Here is a 21,748-nt window from a genome sequence, read left to right on the forward strand (position 1 = left end):
AGCTCTGTGACACCCACCAGCTGTTCAACGTAGGTGAGTTGCTTTTCTCACTTCACTCAGTACGTGAAAGAAAGCTCCTGAGACAGAACTCCAGGGCTGTTGTGAGAATCAGGGTCAGTGTACGTAAAGCATCTGGCGTAGAGCAAGCCTCCATGAAAATAAAAGCAATTTTCGTAGATGTGAATCATTTGTATTAATTTGTAGCTGTTTCCCTTATGGTAAAAGTGGAAATTCACGTGCTTGTTGGCATTTTCGCTTTAGGGAGCACATTGAGTCTATTTTAAAACTCCTTGCAATAGTATTTTTGTCCTTATAGGGAAAAAAAAAGCCTACTACATACACTTCTATTAGGTTCCAGGGTGGGTTGGTATTATTTAAGGACCCTTAAATGGGAGGAGACGGCCCCTGAAGCAGGGGAAATCCTCTTTTATCTGCCGCCCTCCTCCCCGCCACCGCCGGATCTCCTCCTACCAAGTTTACAAGGGCCTGGCCTTGCAAAATCTGCGTCTTCCGAAGATTCATTTCTTAAGCCAACACGGACGGCGTACGTGTTCTCCAGCAGGCACGGCGCTCTCCGTGACCGGCTTTTCCGAGCACGTGGGAGAGCGTCCCCTCAGGAGCAGCAGGCAGTAAAGCTCTGAGACTGGGCCCTGATGATGAGAGCGGGCATCGGCGGTTAGGCGCTGCCCCAGAAGGGCGGGCAAGGCAAAAATACTTCCTCAAGGGTGGCTGGGGACAGGTTGGAGCATGGTTCTCGTGGAAGAAGGTCAGTGAAACTAGGCCTTGGAAGGGAAGTGGAATTTGGACAATTTGAAATAGGGAAGAGGACAGAGGAATGGTAATGGCTTGAACTTAGCCAGAGAGGAGGCAGGAAGTCATCGGCCTTGGGTTTCCCAGCTTCACCTGGAGTTGGATCTAGGCTGCCTGGATCTCGTGGAGGTGAGCCTGTTGGGTCTTCTCTCAAGATATCACCAGAACCCAACACTTCTCACCTCCACTGCCACCGGCCTGGTCTGAGCATCGTAGTTCCTCCCCGGGATGGCTGCCACGGCATCACTGGTCCCCCTGTGACCGCTCTGGCCCGTCTGTCTGTTCCCATAAATGTCAGTTAGATCCTGTCACTCCTCTGCTCAGAATCGCCGTTCCTTCCAAGGAAGCCAAGGCTTTCCGGCGGCCTACAAGGCCCTGCACAACCAAACCTCTGTTACTTCTCCGACCTCCTGTTCAGCTCTGCCCTGGCTCAGGGTACCCAGGTGCACGGGCTCCTGGTGCACCTCCTGGTTCACTGGCCTTAGACATGCCAGGCATGATTCCTCCTGGGGGCATTTGTGGCATCTGTCCTCTCCATCTAGAACGTGCTTCTCCCGGACACAGGCCATGCCCCGCTCTCCGCTCCCTTCGAGTCTTTGCTCCAAAATCACCTTGTCCGTGAGGCTGGCCCTGCCCACTGAAGGTAAAGGGCTGCCCACCACCCGTACAGCACTCCATCCCACTTACCTCACCTTTTTTCCCCTCAGAACTTGGCATGTTCTACTCTGTAACTTACTTAATTGTAATACTCATTGCTTATTGTCTGTCTGTCCTAACTCGAAGCTAAGTTGCATGAAGACAAGGGTATGGGTGAGTTCGGCAGGAAGGGCAGAGTGCTGCTGGACGAGGGTCGGCAGCGGGCCCTATCCAACAGCTTGCACGGGTGGCAATGAGAATGAAAAGCTAACGACGATGCAAGGGACCTAGTGGCCATATAGCCAAGGCCAGATAACCCCACGCGGGGCACGAGGGACTTTGTGGTAGATGAAACACCAGTCACAGGGTCCAGCCTGTGTGCTCCTGTAAAATTCACTGTGCTCCAGGGCCAGGGACTGTCCTTATTGATCGCGGAAGCAACCAGGTGACATTGAGTAGATAAAAATGAACAAAATACTGGTCCTATAAAAACAGCTCAAAACCTCCCACTGGACCCCACCAAGTGTCAGATGCTGCACCCTGGACAGGCAGAAGTTTCATGCTGGAGTCATCCAAAGGAGGTGGAGAGCTCCCGCCCTACTCTTCCTGGGGATACTGCCCTCCGGTGGGGCTCTGGGCCTTGCTGATAAGCAAACCATAGATATATGCCTAAAACATGCATGCATAATTCTTAAGCTATAGTTTGATATACGCATAATCCATTTCTGTCCCTGAAATCCAAGGACGTCACCTCCTGATTTTGAAAGCTTGCAATCGCCTCATCACAGGGGAGCCTCTGGGGCTCTTGGCGGTCATCCTGCTGCTCAAGTACACGGAGATGTGCTGGGACTGGCCTACTTTGGTTGTTCCCTTCAATTATTAGTTTGATGTATTAAAATTCAGCCATATTTATAAAATGTACTCAATCACTTTAATTGGATTTGTGAGAACATATGATTTATGAAACGCTACATAGATCCTTCCGGCTAATACTTAGACTTAACCATTACTTATTACTCTGGTTTTTCCCTTTCTCTTATTCCTGTGTATATGCATTGCAAATCTACGTAGCTGTATCTAGAGTTGCTCAAAGAAAGGAACGATTTATTTTTCATCTTTGTATTCACTCGGGCCCAGCATCACACCACACATAGGGTAGGAATCCATACTTTATATTCTTAGAGTGTGCCAGTTTTGGAGTCAGGCTAAGCAGGTTCAAATCTCGGATCTTCTTACTAAGCTGTGTGATCTTGAGCAAGTTACTTAACATTTCGGAGCCTTAGTTTCCACATTTGCAAAAGGGAGATAAAACTAAGACCTACTGCAGAGACTGATTATGAACACCAAAAAGATCATTCATGGAAAGCACTTACCACCGTGCTGGGCATATCAGAAGCATTCAATAAACATGTAATTTTTATGATTATATGAACAAGTGAAAGAAACACAGTGATGAAGAGCAATGGCTCAGGGGTCACACAGCCCGTGATAACCTCCACATTCTACTTCTTGCTACTTGTTTGATCTAGGACGAGATCGTCCATCTCCCCAGGTGTCAGTTCTCCCAACTAACTATCACAAGGAGGTATTACCAGTGCCTGGTCTGCCTCAGACAATGCATGTGAGACACTTAACACAGTGCTTCGCATGTATATAATAATAAGCACTCAATAATAATAATAATATTTCTACTTTTGATAAATGTCCCCAAGTATTATTATCATATAAGCAATTACCTTTTTTTAAAAAAAAAAATTAGGTTCTCTAAATAATGGATAGATTCAGTTTATACATAAATTCGACCAGCAGTTTCTGGACTGTCAGAAACTTAGTATCCAACCAGTAGCAATGGTTGGGGAACATTTGGGGTTTGCTGAGAGAAAAGACTTCTTCCATAAACAGGTTATGGGGAGGTCCTAAGAGAGAGAGAGGGAGAAATGTCATATGTCAGTGTTTGGCCAGATGTGACCAGAAGGGACCCCAGACTCTGAAGATAGTTCTGCCCACTGGATCGAGGAGATGCTGCCCCTGAGCCCCAGAGTTCTATCTCAAAGATTCCACCCTCCTGGTTCATTTTGGAGAAACGTTCAGCTGCAAGAAGTCTGAGAAAAAGTAGCAGGGCATCTGTCCCCTGAGGGTGGACGACAGTGAGGGCAAACCCAGGACGAGGGTCCTTGGTGGGCGGTGGGTGAGGAGCAGCTGTCCCTAGTGGGCCACAAGCCACAGACTGGGGGGCAGGGCTTTCTGGATGCAGAGGCCCAGCAAAGCTCTGGTCAGGAAAGGAGCCTGAATGGAGGCAGGTTCTCAGACCTTGAGCTTGGAGGTGAAGACAGAAGCCCCCCCCCCATGGTACCTCGAACGTAAGAACTGGGATATCCAATGGGTGAACCAGGCGAAGAGGAAGGCAGAAAGTTGGAGTTTGGGTCAGAACAGCCATGTAGCCTTCAAAACTGGGGATACTGAGTTATCAGCCAGGGAAAAGACCCATTCTCAGTTCAGAATTTGTCTTGGGAACCCAGGAAAGAAGGAACAGGTTAAGAGCTCAGGAGGGTGGGATAACAGGAAACCTGAGCTGAACACAGCAGGCCCTTCTCTGTACCCTCTTCTCTACCATGTTCCCTTGTTGCATCAAAGTGCCTGTGAAGGTGGCCTCGCTTCATGAGGGAGACCACAGAAATGCATACCAACCTCGGTCAAAGCAACTTCAAAATGCTGGCCAAATTCACACATTTCCTTTGACTTCCCCCCTGCTTCACTGAATGATTCTGGCCCACCCCCACCCCATGCAATTTTAATATCAAGGACAGTTTTTATCAAGTCTTTCTCTGTAATCAGGATATAAAAATTATCCCAGCATTTCTCTTTGAAAATGGATCTTCAGAGACTCAGTAGGCCTTTATGCATTACTAATGAGTTCTTTAGTGAAACATTTTGTCTTTTACTAAAATAAATCTCTCCTATTAAATCTTCCATATGAAAAATCTGATAGCATTTAAGCTGGCTAGTTTCATTTGGGGAAAATCATCGTGCTTGTGCAGGATTTAGGAGTTGTTACAGTTTGTTTTTGATCAGGCGAGGGGATCTTTTTTGCCTGAGTTCATGCAAATAGTTAGATTACGCATTCGCAGATCCACATCTCTCTGGGAGGAGGCAGCCGGCTGTTTTGCTGCTAAAGCCTACAGTCTCGTGAAGTACATTATCGAGCATTTCTTGGGGGTCACTGTATTAGTTTCCTCAGGCTGCTGTAACAAGTTCCACAAAGTAGGTGGCTTAGAACAACAGAGATTTTTTTCTGTCCCCGTTTTGGAGGCTAAAATTAAGGAGTGTCTGCACTGCCCTGCTCCCTCCGAAGAACTAGGGAAGGATCTATGCCAGGCCTCTCTCCCAGCTTCTGGTCACTTCAGACGTCCCTTGGCTTAGAGATGGCTAACTTCTCCCTGTGTCTGTTCACATCATCCTCCCCCATGCGTGTTTCTCCCTGTGCCTGAATTTCTCCCTTTTATAAGGATGCCAGTCTTACTGGACTAAGGCCCACCCTAATGGCCTCATCTGCACCCAGTTACCTTTGTAAAGACCCTATCTCCAAATAAAATCACATTCTAGGTACCGGCGCTTATCCTTCTGGGATGACACAATGCAGCCCCATAACTTTGAACTTCCAGTGTCACCTCCCTAATGTCCGTTATCACACAAGGCTGCTCATTCTGTCCCAAACACATCTTTCATATGTTGGGCCAAAAAATTGTTGCCCATAGCTCTTCCACTGACCTCGAGGGACAGTGGAGAGGGGCACACTTTCTAGTCACTTGGGACCAGAATCGAGTCCTGGCTGACTCTGACTCAGCCTTGGAAAGTACCTTCAATTCCCTCCGGGCTTCATTTTCCTTACCCTTAAATCCGGGTACCATATTACAAGAACGTTGGGAAGCTGTAATAAGATACTGTGTCTCGAGAATGCTTTTCAAGGTGTGATCCAAATCTTCTATTGGATTTCTAGTTTCTTAATAGCTGACAGCAGCTTTGGACGCCGGGCTCTGCCATTTCTGCCTGTGTGACCCTGGGAGGTTATTTACCCCTGTGTGCCTCCCTTTCATTCCATCAAATGTGAACATTAGCAGTGGCGCTGTAAAGATCTTGTATTGAAGATTACAGTATAATCTACAGAAAGCCCTCTGAGGCTGCCTGGTACGTGATCCTCGCACCGTTACATAAGCCTTAGCTATTTCTGTTGAGGGTGGGACCACGTCTTAGTACGCTGTGCGTAATTCCATCCCAGTTTCTGGCATAGAGCACACGCTCCCAAGATGTTTGTTGAATGAATAAAGGAAGGGAGGCATGTGGCTCTGCCCTCAGGGGACCGCTGGAGAAGGCCCACACCTCTGCCAGTAGGCAGCACTGTGAGCATGGGGCTATGCCTACACCTTCCCAGGCTGTGTTCCCTGAACAAAGTGCAGCTTCCTTCCGCTGCGGTCTGCTGGGCTGGCCAGTCCCGTACCACCAAGAATTGCAAACCAGCCTGAGAAAAGTGTTCCCTTCTTGTGTGGCTAAAAATGAACGCACTCTTGAAAGGACACTCTATCTTTCCATCTTCTCTAGAGATTCTTCAGCCAACCTTCCTCTTCTCCCTGGTGTCTTTCCCCGTCTTCCTCCCTTTGCTGCCCACCCCTTCCCCATGCATTCGTGCATTCCTCACCCACCCTTCTCCCACCTCCTCCTGGAAGCCTTCCCAGCTCCAACACCATCAATTGGGGCACTCTGGCTTTGTCACAAGTATATTTATAATCAGGTGTGATATGCAAAATATTTTAAAATAAATACCTCCCAGGTACATAGGGAGCAGTCAGACTGCAGGAGAACTGGGTCAGGGAGACCCCCTACTGTGTGGGATTTAACACTTTGATTCCAGGGAGAGAGAGAGGGAGAGAGAGAGAGAGAGAGAGAGAGAGAGTGTGTGAGTGTGTGTGTGTGTGTGTGTGTGTGTTGGGGGAGGAGGTGTTGGGATTCGAGGGAGTGGCCAGAGTGACCAAAGAAGTGGAGAAAACACCTGATACTCCACAAGCTTGGGGCAGCGGCTGTTTTCTAACTGGGACAGAAGTACTTCCCATCTCTGGATAAATGGCACAGCTGGACAGGAGCGTCTCCCCTAAATACCAGCCACTGAGGCTGATGGTCTACCTGTGTCCTGATTCCAGGAAGACCTCAGTGAGGGGAGAGGTGATTCACCGCTCAGTTTACAGATCAGACTGAAAAGACTGACAACAGAAGATGTATAGTAACATTTTATGTCTTTGGGAAAATGTCACTTATTTAAGAAGTGGCCAACTTCTGGAATCAGCAACAGCCAACGAGAATAAAAAGAGCAGCCAGCATTTACTGAGTATTTACTTTGTTCCAGGTGCTGCGTGAAGGCCTTTATAAGGCTTCAGGAATTTAACTCCCGCAGAGTGACTGTGGATGGGCCCGGCTTGTTTTAATTTTCCAAATTGCCAAGTCTTCCTCCCTACCCACCTCCCCTTCCACATACATCCAACCGGATAAGCTGATGAAGTCGGTAAAGCATCCGACTCTTGATTTCAGCTCAGGTCGTGATCTCGGAGTCATGAGACTGAGCCCTTGTGGGGCTCCATGCTGGGCATGGAGCCTGCTTAAGATTGTCTCTCTCCCTCCCCCTCTGCCCCTTCCCCTGTTCGCCCTCTCTCTCTCTAAAAAATATATATCACAGGGCTTGGCACATAGAAGGGGCTCAGTAAGATTTGTCAATGGGAAGAAAGGACGATCATTTGATAATATGCATGGAGTGCCCTCTGTGTAAGGGTCCCTGTACTGCTGGGCTTTGAGGAAAAGTATAATAAATAGACGAGAAATGTGTGCCCTTCCCCACAGGAAAATTCTACTGTGATATTAATATTTCATAGAGCTGCTGTTGCACATGGCCACAGCAATGTGCACATTTACGAACGTGATGTTAGGAAATCTAGACCCTGAAGTCAAACAGCCGCTAACCTGGTTTTCTGTTATGTTGTTATTTTCTCACAGTCCACACTCACCGATGTATCTCTGTGATAAAAGACATTCACTTTCCAGTCAGATAAAATAATTTTCAAATGAAGCATCTGACACCCAGAAATTAGTTTCATCAAATTGCTCAAGAACACAGAGGCAATTTTTGGTGTCACTGATTTCTCTTAATTGGCACATTTTCAGTTAACATCTGAATGGAAAAGCCCAGTAAAAACAGGGTGTGGCTCCTGAATTAAATATGACAGACAGTTCTTTCCAATCACAAGACAAAAATGGTACGAGAGACTAAAACTGCATGGCAACCAAAATCCATTAAAAAATAAAGATGTAAACGTGCTTTGGAATGGCGAACTACAAACAATCCACCCTCTTTGTCTCTCTTCCTCATGTGTCAGTTTTTATGTTTGGCCCCTAAAATGGTTATAAAATTAGGACTTAATGGCACTTACCAGTAGTGCTTGAAGGAAGAAGGCAGTCGTCACAATGAAGGAAACCATCAACAAACCAAAAAAGCAACCTACTGAGTGGGAGAAGAATTCACAAATGATATATCCAATTAGGGGCACTCTCCAAAATATATAAAAACCTATACAACTCAATACTACTACTACTACTAATAATAATAATAATCCAATTTAAGAAATGGGCAGAGGACCTGAATAGATTTCTTTTTCTATAGAAGATGTACAGATGGCCAACAGACACATGAAAAGATACTCAACATCAATCATCATCAGGGAAGTGCAAATTAAAACTACAATGTGGTATCACCTCACACCTGTCGGAATGGCTAAAATCAAAAGCACAAGAAACAACAGGTATTGGTAAGGATGTGGAGAAAAGGAACCCTCTGACACTGTTGGTGGAAATGCAAACTGGTGCAACTGTGGAAAACAGAATGGAGGTTCCTTAAAAAACTAAAACTAGAATTACCATACAGTCCAATAGTTCTACTACTGGGTTTTTCCCCAAAGAAAACAAAACAGAAGTTTGAAAAGATATATGCATCCCTCTGTTTGCTGTAGCATTGTTTACCGTAGCCAGGTTTTGGAAACCACCTAAGTGTCAATTGATAGGTGAGTGGGTAAAGAAGATGTGGGGTAGATCTACAGTGGAATATTACTGAGCCATAAAAAAGAATGAACTCTTGTCATTCGCAACAACATGGTTGGACCTAGAGGGTATCATGCCAAGTAAAATAAGTCAGTCAGAGAAAGACAAACACCATATGATTTCACCAATATATGGAATTCAAGAAAGAAAACAAAGAAAGAAAGAAAGAAAGAGAGAGAGAGAGAGAGAAAGAAAGAAAGAAAGAAAGAAAGAAAGAAAGAAAGAAAAGAAAAAAGAAAGAAAAGAAAAGAAAAGAAAGGAGACAAACAAAAAAACCCCAGATTCTTAAATACAGAGAATAAACATGGTTGCCAGTGGGGGGTGCTGGGGGGTGGGGGTGGGGGAGATGGGTTGAAACAGGTGAAGGGAATTAAGAGTACACCGTGATGAGCACTGCGTACGTACAGAAGTGTTGAATCACTATATTGTACCTCTGAAACTAATATTAACACTATATATTAATTATTTTTAAATGGGTGTTATACACAAGTAATGAATCATGGAACTTTACATCAAAATCTAGGGATGTACTGTATGGTGGCTAACATAATATAATAAAAAAATTATTAAAAAAATAAATTAAAAACTAAAAATTAAAAAAAAAAAAGAAAGAAACAAGGAAGGGGGCAGTTGCATCGCCATAGTGGTGCATGAGTCCCAAATCTATTTACAAAGCACTGCTGAGGACCCTAAGGTGTCCAGCCCTCTGTTGATAACAAATGGCCCTAAACGTATTATCTAGAGATGGGAAAACCCAGAAGCATTTGACCCACTCTCTAAGAAGATTTAAAAGCATTAGCGCTGTGGGAGGGCTCTGGGTGTCACCCCAGAGGCCAGGTGTAGCAGTGGAATGACAGGTAATGCTAGTTGGGGTGGTTTTCTGGAAAGAGAAAGCAAACTAAACTACAGCTCCCACTATGGCTTGGGCCAGTCATCTGCTCCCCGTGCTTTGGACTTCCTCCCCTGCCCCCACCTCATAGCTGTGCCCTCGGCTGGCTTTGGCGGTGGGGGTGGGGAAAACCAGAGGTGTTGGTAACCGCCTATCAGCATTTGTGATTTTTCCCTAGTTTCCCCATCTGGCCACTTCTCCAGTCTTCCTTAGATCTTCCTACACGTTTCCTCCATCCCGTGGAGCGGGAGATAAAGGAACCCTCCCCAGAAAAAGGGAAGATCAGGTCGTAAATGTGCCCTTTTTCATCTGTCTTTAATAAGTATAGTGTTTTATGCTCTTGACCAAAAGAGTATTGCATATATAGACTATAAAAGATGAGTTGTAATGTAAATTGAGCTAAATTACTAATAAACAGAAAGTGCTTATTTTAAGTGCATACATAATATTGATGATCCGGGCAACTGTTCATTTTGATGGAAATTCTGGTTATCATTTGCTTGTAGTGATTCCCCGAATTCAGTTTCCTCTAATTCCAAAGTCCTTCTGTGGTTGTATTTTATTTGCTCTATTATGTAGTTGGAACTAATAATACAAGGAGCTCATGTGGTTCAATTAGTTTATTTAAATTCAAAAGAAGCTTAAAAGCCTAATCTGTCACTTGCCTTAGAGTACAGCTATATCGGCCGCATAGTTAATGTTATAAATTAGGCCCTGATGTGAATAACCATTTTATTCCCCTACACTTTTACTTGCCCATATCCTTCCGGAAATGTGCTGCAGAAGGAAGAGAAGGTTCGGGCCAAATGTTAAACTCAGGCTTTTGCCACCTGACTTAGACCCATTAAAATGATAGACCAATATAAATCTGCTCCCCTGGTCAAATCAAGGCCTTTCTACCACTCCCCCACCTCCCCCCACTCTGAAAAAAACTTGAGAGTCTCTGAACCTGTAGGCTGTGACTCACCCAGCGAGTTCAGTCCCTTAGAAACGTCTGCTGGATGACTTCTATGTCACAAGGGCCAAAACGGTGGTCTGTTTGATTGAATTTCTCACTTTCAAGCTGTGTACACTGTAGGTACTTAATAAATCCTCCTAGACTTAATCAATTTTGACTTAATTCGCCACTTCTGCTGGGGTGCCTCGTGCCTTGTCTGTCACGTAGACTTCTCAACTGTTCTCAGAACATGCCGGGGCTGTTGCCACCTAATCCCTGGTGTCACTCTTTACTGTAACTCTTGGTATGTGTAGCTTTCCCCTTTTACTAGATGAGGAACATTCAAGAGGAAAGAGACGTGGAATCGACAGCGTAGAGCAAATTACGATGTTTCCCGAGCAACATCTGCTCTCTCTCAAGCTGTCACAGCCAGCAGGAAGGAGCCGAGATATGGGAATACGAATGCACCCATTTGACAGATGAGAAAATTCAGACACAGACCATTGTCATGATTTGTAAAAGTTCGTATAACCATTTGGGGATGAACCCACAACCAGAATTCCAGGATTTTCCCACTGTAATGCATATTTGCTTTAAATTCTAGATGAGTCATGCCATGTCAATCAGACCTGGCAGGTTAGAGCAGGAAAAATATCAGAGAATCAGACGTGAGGCTCTTCTGAAGAGAGAAACGGCCCGTGTTGGCACTGATTGTGAGAACAAGAGTACCGGAGGGTTAAAGAGCCTCATAGCTCCTGGGAGCTCGGGGATCGAGGAACTGAACGAGGATTAAAGAGGTGGTTTTTAATACCATTTCTTTTTCTTTACAATGTAGCAAAGGTGTTCATAGTATAAGTGAGGATGAGGATGGTAAGAGTAATAATATCAAAACCTTCCAGAGGGCTCGCTGTGTGCTAGAAACTGCTCAAACGCTTCACGTACATTCACTCTTCATCTTTACCAAAAGTCTAGAGGTAGGAACCATTGCTGTCCCCGTGTTGTAGCTGTGACAGCGCGAGGCCACAGACCCCATGGCAAGAACAGCAGAGCTGGATTTCAAGCCAGAGTAGTCCAGGGAGAGGCTGTTCCCTTTACCACGAGTTCAGACTTCTTCTCCAAGAGAGGGTCCCAGACAGGCCAGGTCTCCGGAATGTAACTCCAGGACGAGAATCTGTCGTCACATCAGGAGTTCATTAAGCTGGTCTCACGTGCGTGGAATGCAGAGGAACCTGAGGGCCTCTTCCATGGCCAGCTTTGGGGTCCAAGGCAGACTCCTGGACTCAAAGTGTCCCTGCAGGCCACTCTCAGAGCACATGCACCTGCCATCAGTCACCAGAGTCCACACTTGCCCTTCCAGCGCCTGGCCCGCTCACTCTGAAACACTGTCACGTACTGGAAACACCGAGTGTCCACGACCCAGCTGCAGGGGGCAGAATTCAGTAGGTCAGATGCTGATCCTGGACCCCGGCTGGAATTATTCTCCCTCAGGAGGACCTTTTTAGAGGCTGCTAATCAATGACTCAGCCCACGCCAAGACCCAATTCAAATGATCAAATGATCCCCAATAGCAGGGGCCTATTAACTGTTTGAATTGTACACCCTATAAAATCCATAGCTTTCCCCATGGAAAACGAGTGGGTTGTATTCTTTCAGCTCTTCCTGTGGGCAAAAACGCCTGTTGTTAATCCCTTTAACAATCTCCTGATTAATCTGTTTTCTTTTCAGCTTCCATATTTTAATTGACTTTTTCAATTAGGAGCAGACTAGAAAAAGGTTCTAAAAATTACTTGTTTTAAAATAAGCATCTAGAAAATCTCATTTTCCATTTATGTTGTTTTTTTTTTCCCCCTCACACCGACCTGATTCTGAAATCTTGTCTTAGCCAAGTCTACATTTATTCGATCCCACACCATGGAATGTGATGGCCACGTAACTCTGATGGTTCCAATCTGTTGTTCTGCCAAGTACAGATTACAGTTTAGCATCTTTCCATGTTCTGGTGAGACTCGACATGGGTCCTCTGTATTCGAATTCTCCATGGTCGCTTGCTTGAATAAACTTAGTTCGGTGTGACATTTTTACCTCTAACCATCCTTCCTAATCTAAATATTCCTGGAATAGAGATTATTTTTGAAGGTAGAAAAAACTGCACACATTCTATGTAGACTCTGACAGAATTCTGCTTTTGTTTTTAAATAAGTGGCCTCCAAACAAGGCGAACTATAATGAAAGTAGAGAAAGTAGTAAATAAAAGTAGTTTGAAATCTAATAATCAGGGTGCAATTTTGCACGGAGCTAGCCTAAAATGATTCTCTGCTCCTACTTAAAAACTCCGTGGCAGTGACGTTCAGACCCTTTACCTTGGCTCCAGTCTGCTCCTGTTTCCTGTTTTCTCACCCCGGCTCCAACGCGCACCCCCTTCCGTACTGCAGCCTGGGGAAACTTCATGCCTGTCCCTGGATGGTACATTCACCTAGGACATTCTCCTTGCACATTCTCTTCCTCTCATTCTCATTTCGTATTCTCTCCCCTCAACACACACACACACACACACACACACACACGGGTACCACTCACTGCCTTGCCACGTTCCTTCTTATCCTTTGGGTCCCAGTTTAATGTCACTTTTCAGCATCCTTCCCTGACCCCCCAGTCTCAATTTTGACCATCTTCCGCCACCTTCTCTCAGCATTCTCCTCGGAACACGTATCACAGTTTATACATTTATCTGTGTCGTTATTTGTTTAACATACATCTTCAGCGCTAGACCGCAGGCTTCAGGAAGGTAGGCCGCGTGGCTTCTGTTTGCCTTGCTTTGTCTAACCCACTCTCGTCACCATGCCTGGCACACACATGGTAATATCTCAATAAACACTTGTTGAATGAGTGAATGAATGAGATCCTAGCCCAGAAGTACACCAAGGACAACGGTGAGTGCGACCCAGACCACTTGCGGTCTCCATACTACCGGGGGTGGGCAAAGCACCTGAAGGCCTGATGTCCTCAGGAGTTTGATCCCCACACTGGCCCCTTGGATGGGCCCATCTGCCTGCCTTCGCCTGGGCTCCCGTGTTTCGTTTCCAGAAGACTCTCCACATGGACTCCGCCATGGCACCCTCCCATCCCCAACCCACAGAAACCGCGCAGTCCTCTTCTCTAGAGGCCAGACCCTACTTCTCTCACTTTCCCAGACACAGTGTTTAACCAAGACCTAAAAGGGAGGGAGAGTTGAAATAAAATAAGAAACAATCCTAGAGGCCACAGGAAGACTTTTCCAAGACATTTTTATCTTTATTTCTGAGACTAAAATCGGGAGATACTACTTTTGACACTGCTGTTGTGTTGTTTCACAATGATATACAAAGACACTTTACATTTCTGCACGCTGCCCTCTCCGTTTCGGTTATGACAACTTGCTATGATAATCAGCAGTTTCTGTGCGATGATGCGTATCCTGACAAATCTTACGCCTTCACAAAGACTTCCTTACAAATTGTTTACTGTGTCAAATAGCTCGTTATATTTTGACAGTTGCTTTTCCTTTAGGATTTTAGAGTCCTGTAGGATCCTTTACTAAAACTCTGCCTAGAGTTTCCCAGTTCTTGAATTAGTATGCCTCAAACATCCATGGTGCGACACACTTCCCAATATTAATACTAGATTAAACTATGGTGCAGGGCTGTTTATTTTTTAGTATTTTTTTAAGATTTTACTTATTTATTAGTGAGAGAGCAAGAGCAAAGTGGGGGGGGCAGGGGGAGAGGAACAAGCAGACTCCCCTCTGAGTAGGGAGCCTGACATGGGGTTTGATCCCATGACCTTGAGATCATGTGCTGGGCCACCCACATACCCCAGGGCTATTTCTTTAAATATGCATACTTGCAGAAATACCCCAGAGAATTGAAAATAATTTTAAATATAAGATACTTGAATAAATGTCATTAAGTAGCTTTCTTCATGTTTTGAAAGAAAACTCTGTTCTACGGAAGAACCGAAAAGCCACAAAATACAACTAAATCTGTGATCTGCACTTCCTGTAAACAAAATATCATATACAAATATTTTCTCCTTCTCTGGTAATATTAACAACATTTACTCAATGCTTACTATGTACCAGGTGTATGTACCTCTAAACTTTGTGCGTGTATTAATTCATTAAATCCCACAACAGCCCTTAGAGAAAACACAATTCATGGTTTTTACTGTATAGATAAAAAAGAACTGATGCACAAGAAATTCAAGCAGTTTGCTCAAAGTTGCACAGGTAGGAAAGAGCAGAACCAAGTTATGTGCCCAGGAGTCTGCCTCCAGAGCCTGTGAGCGTAACCATTTCTCTACCCCCCTACAGAGGGATAGACCCAGGCAAATAATGTTTTTCCATTCCCAAATTCTCATATATATTTTACTATATTTTAAATTGTATTATGTATCCTTATTATTATATAATATGCATACACCATATTATTTTATCAAGGATAGCACTAAATTTTTATCTTCTCTGATTTTAGCTATTGCTAATAAATAGCTTGGTGTAGTGGTGTAGTTGAGTCAGGTAGACATGAATTTAGAATCTAGCTCTACCACTTACCAATTACATGACCTCGGAAAGGTTCCTTAATTTTTTCTGAGCCCATTTGCTATTTTGTAAGATAGGTACCATTATAGCTGTTGTACGGGGAAGATGGGATAGCCATGTATAGATTGTCTGGCATGTGGGTGATCAATAACACGCCTTACTCTGAGTATGTAAGTAAGAACACTAGGAAATTGCATTAATTCTCATGAAAAAGAAGGTTCCATCAATAAATTACTATCAATGTTGTAAATCATGTTCTCTTGGCTGAAAATAGTTTATACAGTTCCTTAAGTGTCCCAATTGTATCAAAAGATAATAGCATTTACAAGAAAACCATATTTTTCTGGCCTAATCGAAATTTTTATGTGTAGCTACAAAGGATTACGTTCAAAGACTAGTGAATCAAGGGGACAGTTATATGAATAAGCAAAACTGAAGAGTCGAACTGGTAGAGGTCTGGATATTTCACAGATTCCATCACCATTGGATGGAATCCTTTTCCAAATCCCCTCCTTAGGGCTGGCTGTATGTTTGTGCACACAGGCCTATACGGGTATCTTGTAGACCTGAGCCTTTCTGGGTGTCAGCCTCCAGGTGAAGTGATTGTGCCTAAAGAGAGCATGGATTGAGGTTGTCAGAAGTCTGGGGTGCATACTTTACGAGAAATGTCATCCTGTTTAATCCTCTCCCACCCCTGCTGATGGTCAGTAGCTACATCTCATATCCCATGAGCCGCCTCCCATCATAGATGATAAGCATGTATTTGGATACTTGGCCGACAGGCAGCCAATCCAGGGACCAGTCACACGCCTGTGTTGTAGGAGCTGACCCAATACGCACGTGTCTTGGAAGTTTGCTCTTAGCAAACTCAGCAATTGTCAAGGGAGGACATCACAAAACAAAGAGCAAAGGAAAGTTAGGATAAAAACTAACCCCCCCAAAACTGCAGAGACAAGTAGATGGAGAGAGAAGGAGAAAGATTCTTAGGGCTCTTGGATTTAGATTATTTTTCATCGTGGTACCAGTTTACCTGTGTCTATAACAGACCTTCCAGTGGCTGACCTGGGATGGCTCACATAGGAAGCTGCAGGACACATTCAAAATATGAGCTTGAGACTAAGGAGACATACTGACCTGTAACCATTGTTATAGAATTTTATTAACACAAATGTGGCCGATTCCTTTTGATGTCCCCAGTACCTGCCCGGTGTCCTACCTGCAGAGGGTGACATGACCTGTAATGCTAATAATAGTAGTAGAGCCTTGGGACAGCATCGGTTGATGGGCCCAGACCACCAGGACCGAGCCTGCCACTGACATCTGTCCTTCTCCACTGCAGCGGGGGAAGGTTCATGCTGGAGAGGGAGCCCACACCGCCAAAAGTGCCGCTGAAATTAGCGGGACACGGAGTGAGAACTCCAGATGTTTAGAATTAGGATGACTACAAACAAATTTGTTTCCCCAGTTCCACCAAGCTTGCCGTTTAAAATTATTTTTATGTCTGGTAAACAAACCCATATTCTCTTTTCTTGGTTGCAAATAGACTAATTCTTTAGGGAATGATAATACTCACACTGGTTAGCACAGTCTGCTCTTCTTTCTCCAGAAATTGCATAATTCACACATCAACATGATTCGCTCAATTGGTAATTTTGAAAATGTGGGAATTCAGTATGAACGTTACATTTGCTATTACTCTTCAGGACTGATTGTATGCACACCTGTCACCTAAGTAATTTTTTTCGCTGTGCCTACTGTAACGCCAAATATTTAGCCATAAACACTCTTCACTGTGTCATGTTGTGACATTAAATTTGATACAACTGTCATGGGAGTGGGGCAGGGACATCAGGTAACCAGCTTTGGTGTACCAAAAACTTATTAGCTGCAGGTAATTATCTGAGTTTATGCCTGGAATTTTCACTAATGCATCTATTACCAAGAAATATCTACTCCTATATGACCACTGCCTCTTCTTCAGTGATTGAACTAGGGATATCTTCAGCCAATCTGGAACATGCATTTCAGGAAGTTCTTATTACTGTCCCTATTGTGCAAATTCAGCATGTAATCATTCATATTTGATCATCACTCCAGCATGCACAAACCAACATAGAGCAAGTTCAAAGAGTCCTTTTGATAAGTCCCCATAAAAACGCTCCTCTGGTTGCCTTCCACACCTCCTAGGAGAAGGGTCTGCCTTTACCCCTAGCACGCAGATTTCTTTAGAGTGTGTTGGCAGAGTTGGAACCCATTAGAAAGAACAACAGCAAAAAATCCCAGGAAGCTCCCCTGCCGAACCGGTTTGAGCAAGGTTGATAATCATCTAATGCCAGATTCACACCTTGTATGTTCCAAATCTGTTGTATGTTCCAACATGAGTGCACACGCCCGCACGCACGGGATCCTTGCCTTTGTTATACATGGAGCAATTGTGAGATAGTTGACAATAGATGACAGCTACTCCTAACAGTCCTAAAACCAAACATTCGTTTTACAGGGCCGTTGTTCAAGAGAGAACTGCAAGTATCTTCATCCTCCAACACATTTAAAAACTCAACTAGAAATTAATGGGAGGAACAATTTGATCCAGCAAAAAACTGCTGCAGCGATGCTTGCCCAGCAGATGCAATTTATGTTTCCAGGAACCCCACTTCATCCAGTGGTGAGTACATCGCATCTGACGATGGGCTTGATGGTTAAAGTGTTGGTACAGGCAGGGCCACGTTGACCTAAAATGGCCTCCCTCTACTTTGTCTCTGGCTACAATTAAAGCAAATAGCTTTGAAGCTAAATGGATGCTGAAAATAGGGTTTTTGAAATTATTTAAATGGAAAAAATGTGTATGGACACAGTAGGCAATGACAGTTTCTAAGCGGTGTCTGGGAAATCTGTGTCCCTGCAACTCTTGCTCACTGGTAAACTCCGCATTTGAACCATCTTAAAATGGAAAAAGTTCTCCACTTCATTTAGAGTATGAAGTGATGATCTTTGTGAAGAGGAGGCTGGCCAAGGGTGTGGCATCTGTGACCAGGGCCACACAATTAAATGCTCAAAGGAGTTCAGTCTTTGAATATGTTTCGTGTCATGTTTTCTCCCTGATTTCAGTGTTTGAAAGTACTTCCTTAAAGGTCTGGAAGTTGTTTTAGGAACGAGGCCCTGGGGAAAAGGAGTGCATTTGGCTTGAGTGGATTTCATTTACATTGGTGAATTATTTGTCAAAAACAAGCTAATTTAAAAAAAAAAGCCAGTAAAGTGAGCAAAATTTGCTTTTATAAAGAAGTACATACACAAAAGACTATTGTTTAAAAATTAGTCTTTATTGTGTGAAAAGTCTATGTTGTTGAAAACTGCTAAATTAAAAAGGATAGCTACCCCTGAGATGTACTTTGTTGAGTGTCTGCGTGATGAGATGGGGAGGGTGGGAACGGCTGGAAGAGGGAGAGAACCCAGGCAGATGGTTAGCAGTTCTGCTTGTCTCCAAGTTTCTGCTCAAGAATGGTGGCACAAAGTAGCCAGGACCCAGCTCTGCCCAGAGTTTAAAAAAAAAAAAAGTGCCAGGTGCAGGGGGTTCCAATGTAAATGAGATACAGCCTTTTGGGAGTAGACAGAGTCATGAGACAGGCAAAGTAACATTAAGGCACAGGGAATTATGATTTTGAATGAGGCAGGAAATGCTGCTTGGAGGAGGTCCCAAATAAGTATATCCCAAAGGATAAGTATATCCCAAAGGATGAGTAGGGGCGAGCCTAGATGTGAGGACAGCATAGACAGAGTTCTGAATATATTTAATGCCAAATATAGGCATTTAAGTGGAACTATTTAAAACCACACACATGTATAATTTATGGTTCTCTATTGATGTACTCATATAAATTATTTTATTAAATTACCTAAAGCTAAAATAATTTAGTTATTCATATTAAATAATGTCTGTAGGAATAAATTTAGAACCACCAAGGTCAACATAGTAACATTGCATTATATATCTGTCTCACTCATTTTAATCATTCACTTCTTATTTATTTAGAATTCATAAAGATTGACCTCGGTACTTAACAATGGCAATGTTAATAAGAAAAGTCCGTTCCCATTGTTAACTATTAGTTGAACTTCTTTTTGAAAGTTATGTTTATGTATTGTCTCAAATAATAATTAGTAGCTAATAACCTCGATCCATCTATGAAAAAGGAATTGTACATTTACGTATTTCAGTAGAAGTTTTTAAATCCCAAGAAATCCTGGAGTTAGAAGTGTGATGTACCTAAAAATCATCAACTCTACAAACAAATAACTTCGGAGTCTCAGGAATGAGTTAGTGACCTAGGCCAGTATAACAGGCCAAATAACGGCCCTGAAAAGTACAGGGAACGTGTAAATGTCACCTTATAAGGAAACTAGGTCTCTGCAGGTATGAGGAAGTTGGGCATCTTGAGATATGGCAATGCTTCTGGATTAAATGCAATCACAAGGAGCCTTATGAGAGAGAGGTAGGGGGAGAGTTGGCACTATGGAAGAAGAGAAGGGCAGTGTGCACGTAGAGGCAGAGACAGGTGGTGAGGCCACAACCCAGAGACTGCCAACAGCCACCAGAAGACAGAAGAGAAGAGGAATAGATTCTTCCCTGGAGCCTCCAGAGGGAGCACAAAGTGCCAGTACCTTGATTTGGGCCCGGTGACACTGATTTCAGACGTCTGGACTTCAGGACAATGCAAGGATAAATTTGTGTTGTTATAAGTTGCCAAGTTTGTGGGAATTTGTCAGACCGGCCACAAGAAACGAATAACATGCGGGAACTGCTTAAGACAAATGCATTGGTGAACACAGAGTAGCAAGTACCACTCCATTTTCAGGTTTCCTTCTAGGCTAACCTTCTCTAAAGAACTACGGATATTTTTTCCACTCCCTCCTAACTTCTATCCATCCTAAACCTAGTCCCTGATTATCTCACCAGTGACCTCCATATTGCGAAACCAGTGATCTCTTTTGCCCTCATTGTGTTCATTTGACCTCCCAGCCATATTCAGCCCACGTAATCAACCTTTCCTTTGTGGAATGCTCCTTCCGCTCTAATCTGTCTTCCTCCTCAGGAAAAGGCTGGAGATGTTGCCCATTGTGTTCCTCTACCATATGTGGAGACTACTGTACATGGACGGTCCTGGCCCTGGACATTTCCTTCATCATCTCATCCATTCCCATGGCTGTAAATGATCTGTAAGCTGAGAACTCCCCAATATATGTTTCCAGTCCTCTCCTCAGAGCCCCAAGTATGCATATCTAACTTCCTACTGGGCTCATCTTTAAATTGCTCACAGGAACTTGACGTGTTCAAGCCCAAATGTTCTATTTCAGTAAATGCAACCAGCAGTTTCTAAACCAAAATTAAGCAGATTCTCTCACATCCAGGCCATCAGCAAGTCCTGTCATTTCAAGTCTGTTTCCTTCTCTACCTTACCAAATCCTCACCTGAGCCTCCATCCATCTTTTTTTCAAATATTTCCTTTCTAATCTATCAATTTCCACTCTTGCTTTATTCCAGTGTATTCTGCATACTGCAATTAGAGAAATATTTGTAACACATAAAGTCATCATATCACTCCCTTACTTAAACCCATCAGTGCTCTCCCATTTCATTAGAGACAAAGCCTAAATATGTAACCATGACTATGCTCTAGGAAGTCATCTGTGGTCTGGTCCCCACCAGCTCACCAACACATCATGGGCCACTCTTTCTGTATTCACCGGAACCAAACTGAACTTTCAGTTCTGTGAACACACAAAGCTCTTGCTTGCCTCATGGTCTTTGTTCTTGCTGAAAATATCCTACTGTTCTTCACATATTAACTTCATCTTATCCAGAAGGACTCCAAATCCATCCTCTGTGACCCACCACCAATCTCCATCACTACCAGTGAGGCCTTCTCATTTCTGCTCATCCATAAAAATAAATTGTAATTTTGCTTGTTCTTTCCTATTACAGTTTAAGGTCAATAAGTGTGCATGCAGTGGCCTGGTTCCGTGCCTGTGCCAAGAAGTCCGTATTGAGTGAACGGAAATACAAATCATTCTTCCCTCTTACAGCTCTCCTGTCTCAAAGTCACCATATTTTAAAAGTACCCTTCAGTTTTTCCTCCTGGCAGGTTTTCTTTCCCCAGTTCCTAACAGGATATAAAAGTAATTCTTCTTTTCCTTTCCTTACTCGCACACTGCATCCCCACCCAACACACAGCCTTCGTGTGTACACGCAAGATAGAGAAGTGGGTGGTTAGCACTAACACGTGAGTTTAGTAATATTGCAGGATACAAAATCAATACACAGAAATTTGTCATCTTTCTATAAACTAATAATGAACTATTAGAAGAATTAAGAAAAAAATCCCATTTACAACTGCATCAAAAAGAATAAAATACCTAGGAATAAATTTAACCAAGGAGGTAAAAGGTCTATACGCTGAAAATTATAAGATACCGATGAAAAAAACTGAAGAAGAGAGAAATAAGTAGAAAGATAGTCCATGCTCATGGATTGAAAGGATTAATATTATTAAAATAGCCATACTACCCAAACTGATCAACGGATTCAAATAATTCTTATCAAAATTCCAATGGCATTTTTCACAGAACTGGAACAAATAATCCTAAAATTTTTATGGAACCACAAAAGACCCTGAATAGCGAAAGAAATCTTGAGAAAGAAGAGGAAAGCTGGAGGCCTCATGCTGTCTGATTTCAAACTATATTATAAAGCTATAGTAATCAAAACTGT

At 43.6% G+C, this 21,748-nt stretch overlaps 1 protein-coding gene across 6 annotated transcripts in view; it reads left to right on the forward strand.

Moving 5' to 3' along the window:
* MBNL2 (muscleblind like splicing regulator 2) overlaps positions 1-21,748 on the forward strand; it is a 155,559-nt gene that overhangs the window by 83,359 nt on the left and 50,452 nt on the right. For all 6 annotated transcript variants that reach the window (XM_019794792.2, XM_019794794.2, XM_019794793.2 and 3 more), the window contains exon 3: positions 17,483-17,647. In XM_019794792.2, coding sequence (XP_019650351.1) covers positions 17,483-17,647 — 165 coding nt within the window. The remainder of the gene's footprint in view (positions 1-17,482; positions 17,648-21,748) is intronic.

This window comes from Ailuropoda melanoleuca, chromosome 7, assembly GCF_002007445.2.
Source record: "Ailuropoda melanoleuca isolate Jingjing chromosome 7, ASM200744v2, whole genome shotgun sequence".
Taxonomy (NCBI): Eukaryota; Metazoa; Chordata; class Mammalia; order Carnivora; family Ursidae; genus Ailuropoda; species Ailuropoda melanoleuca.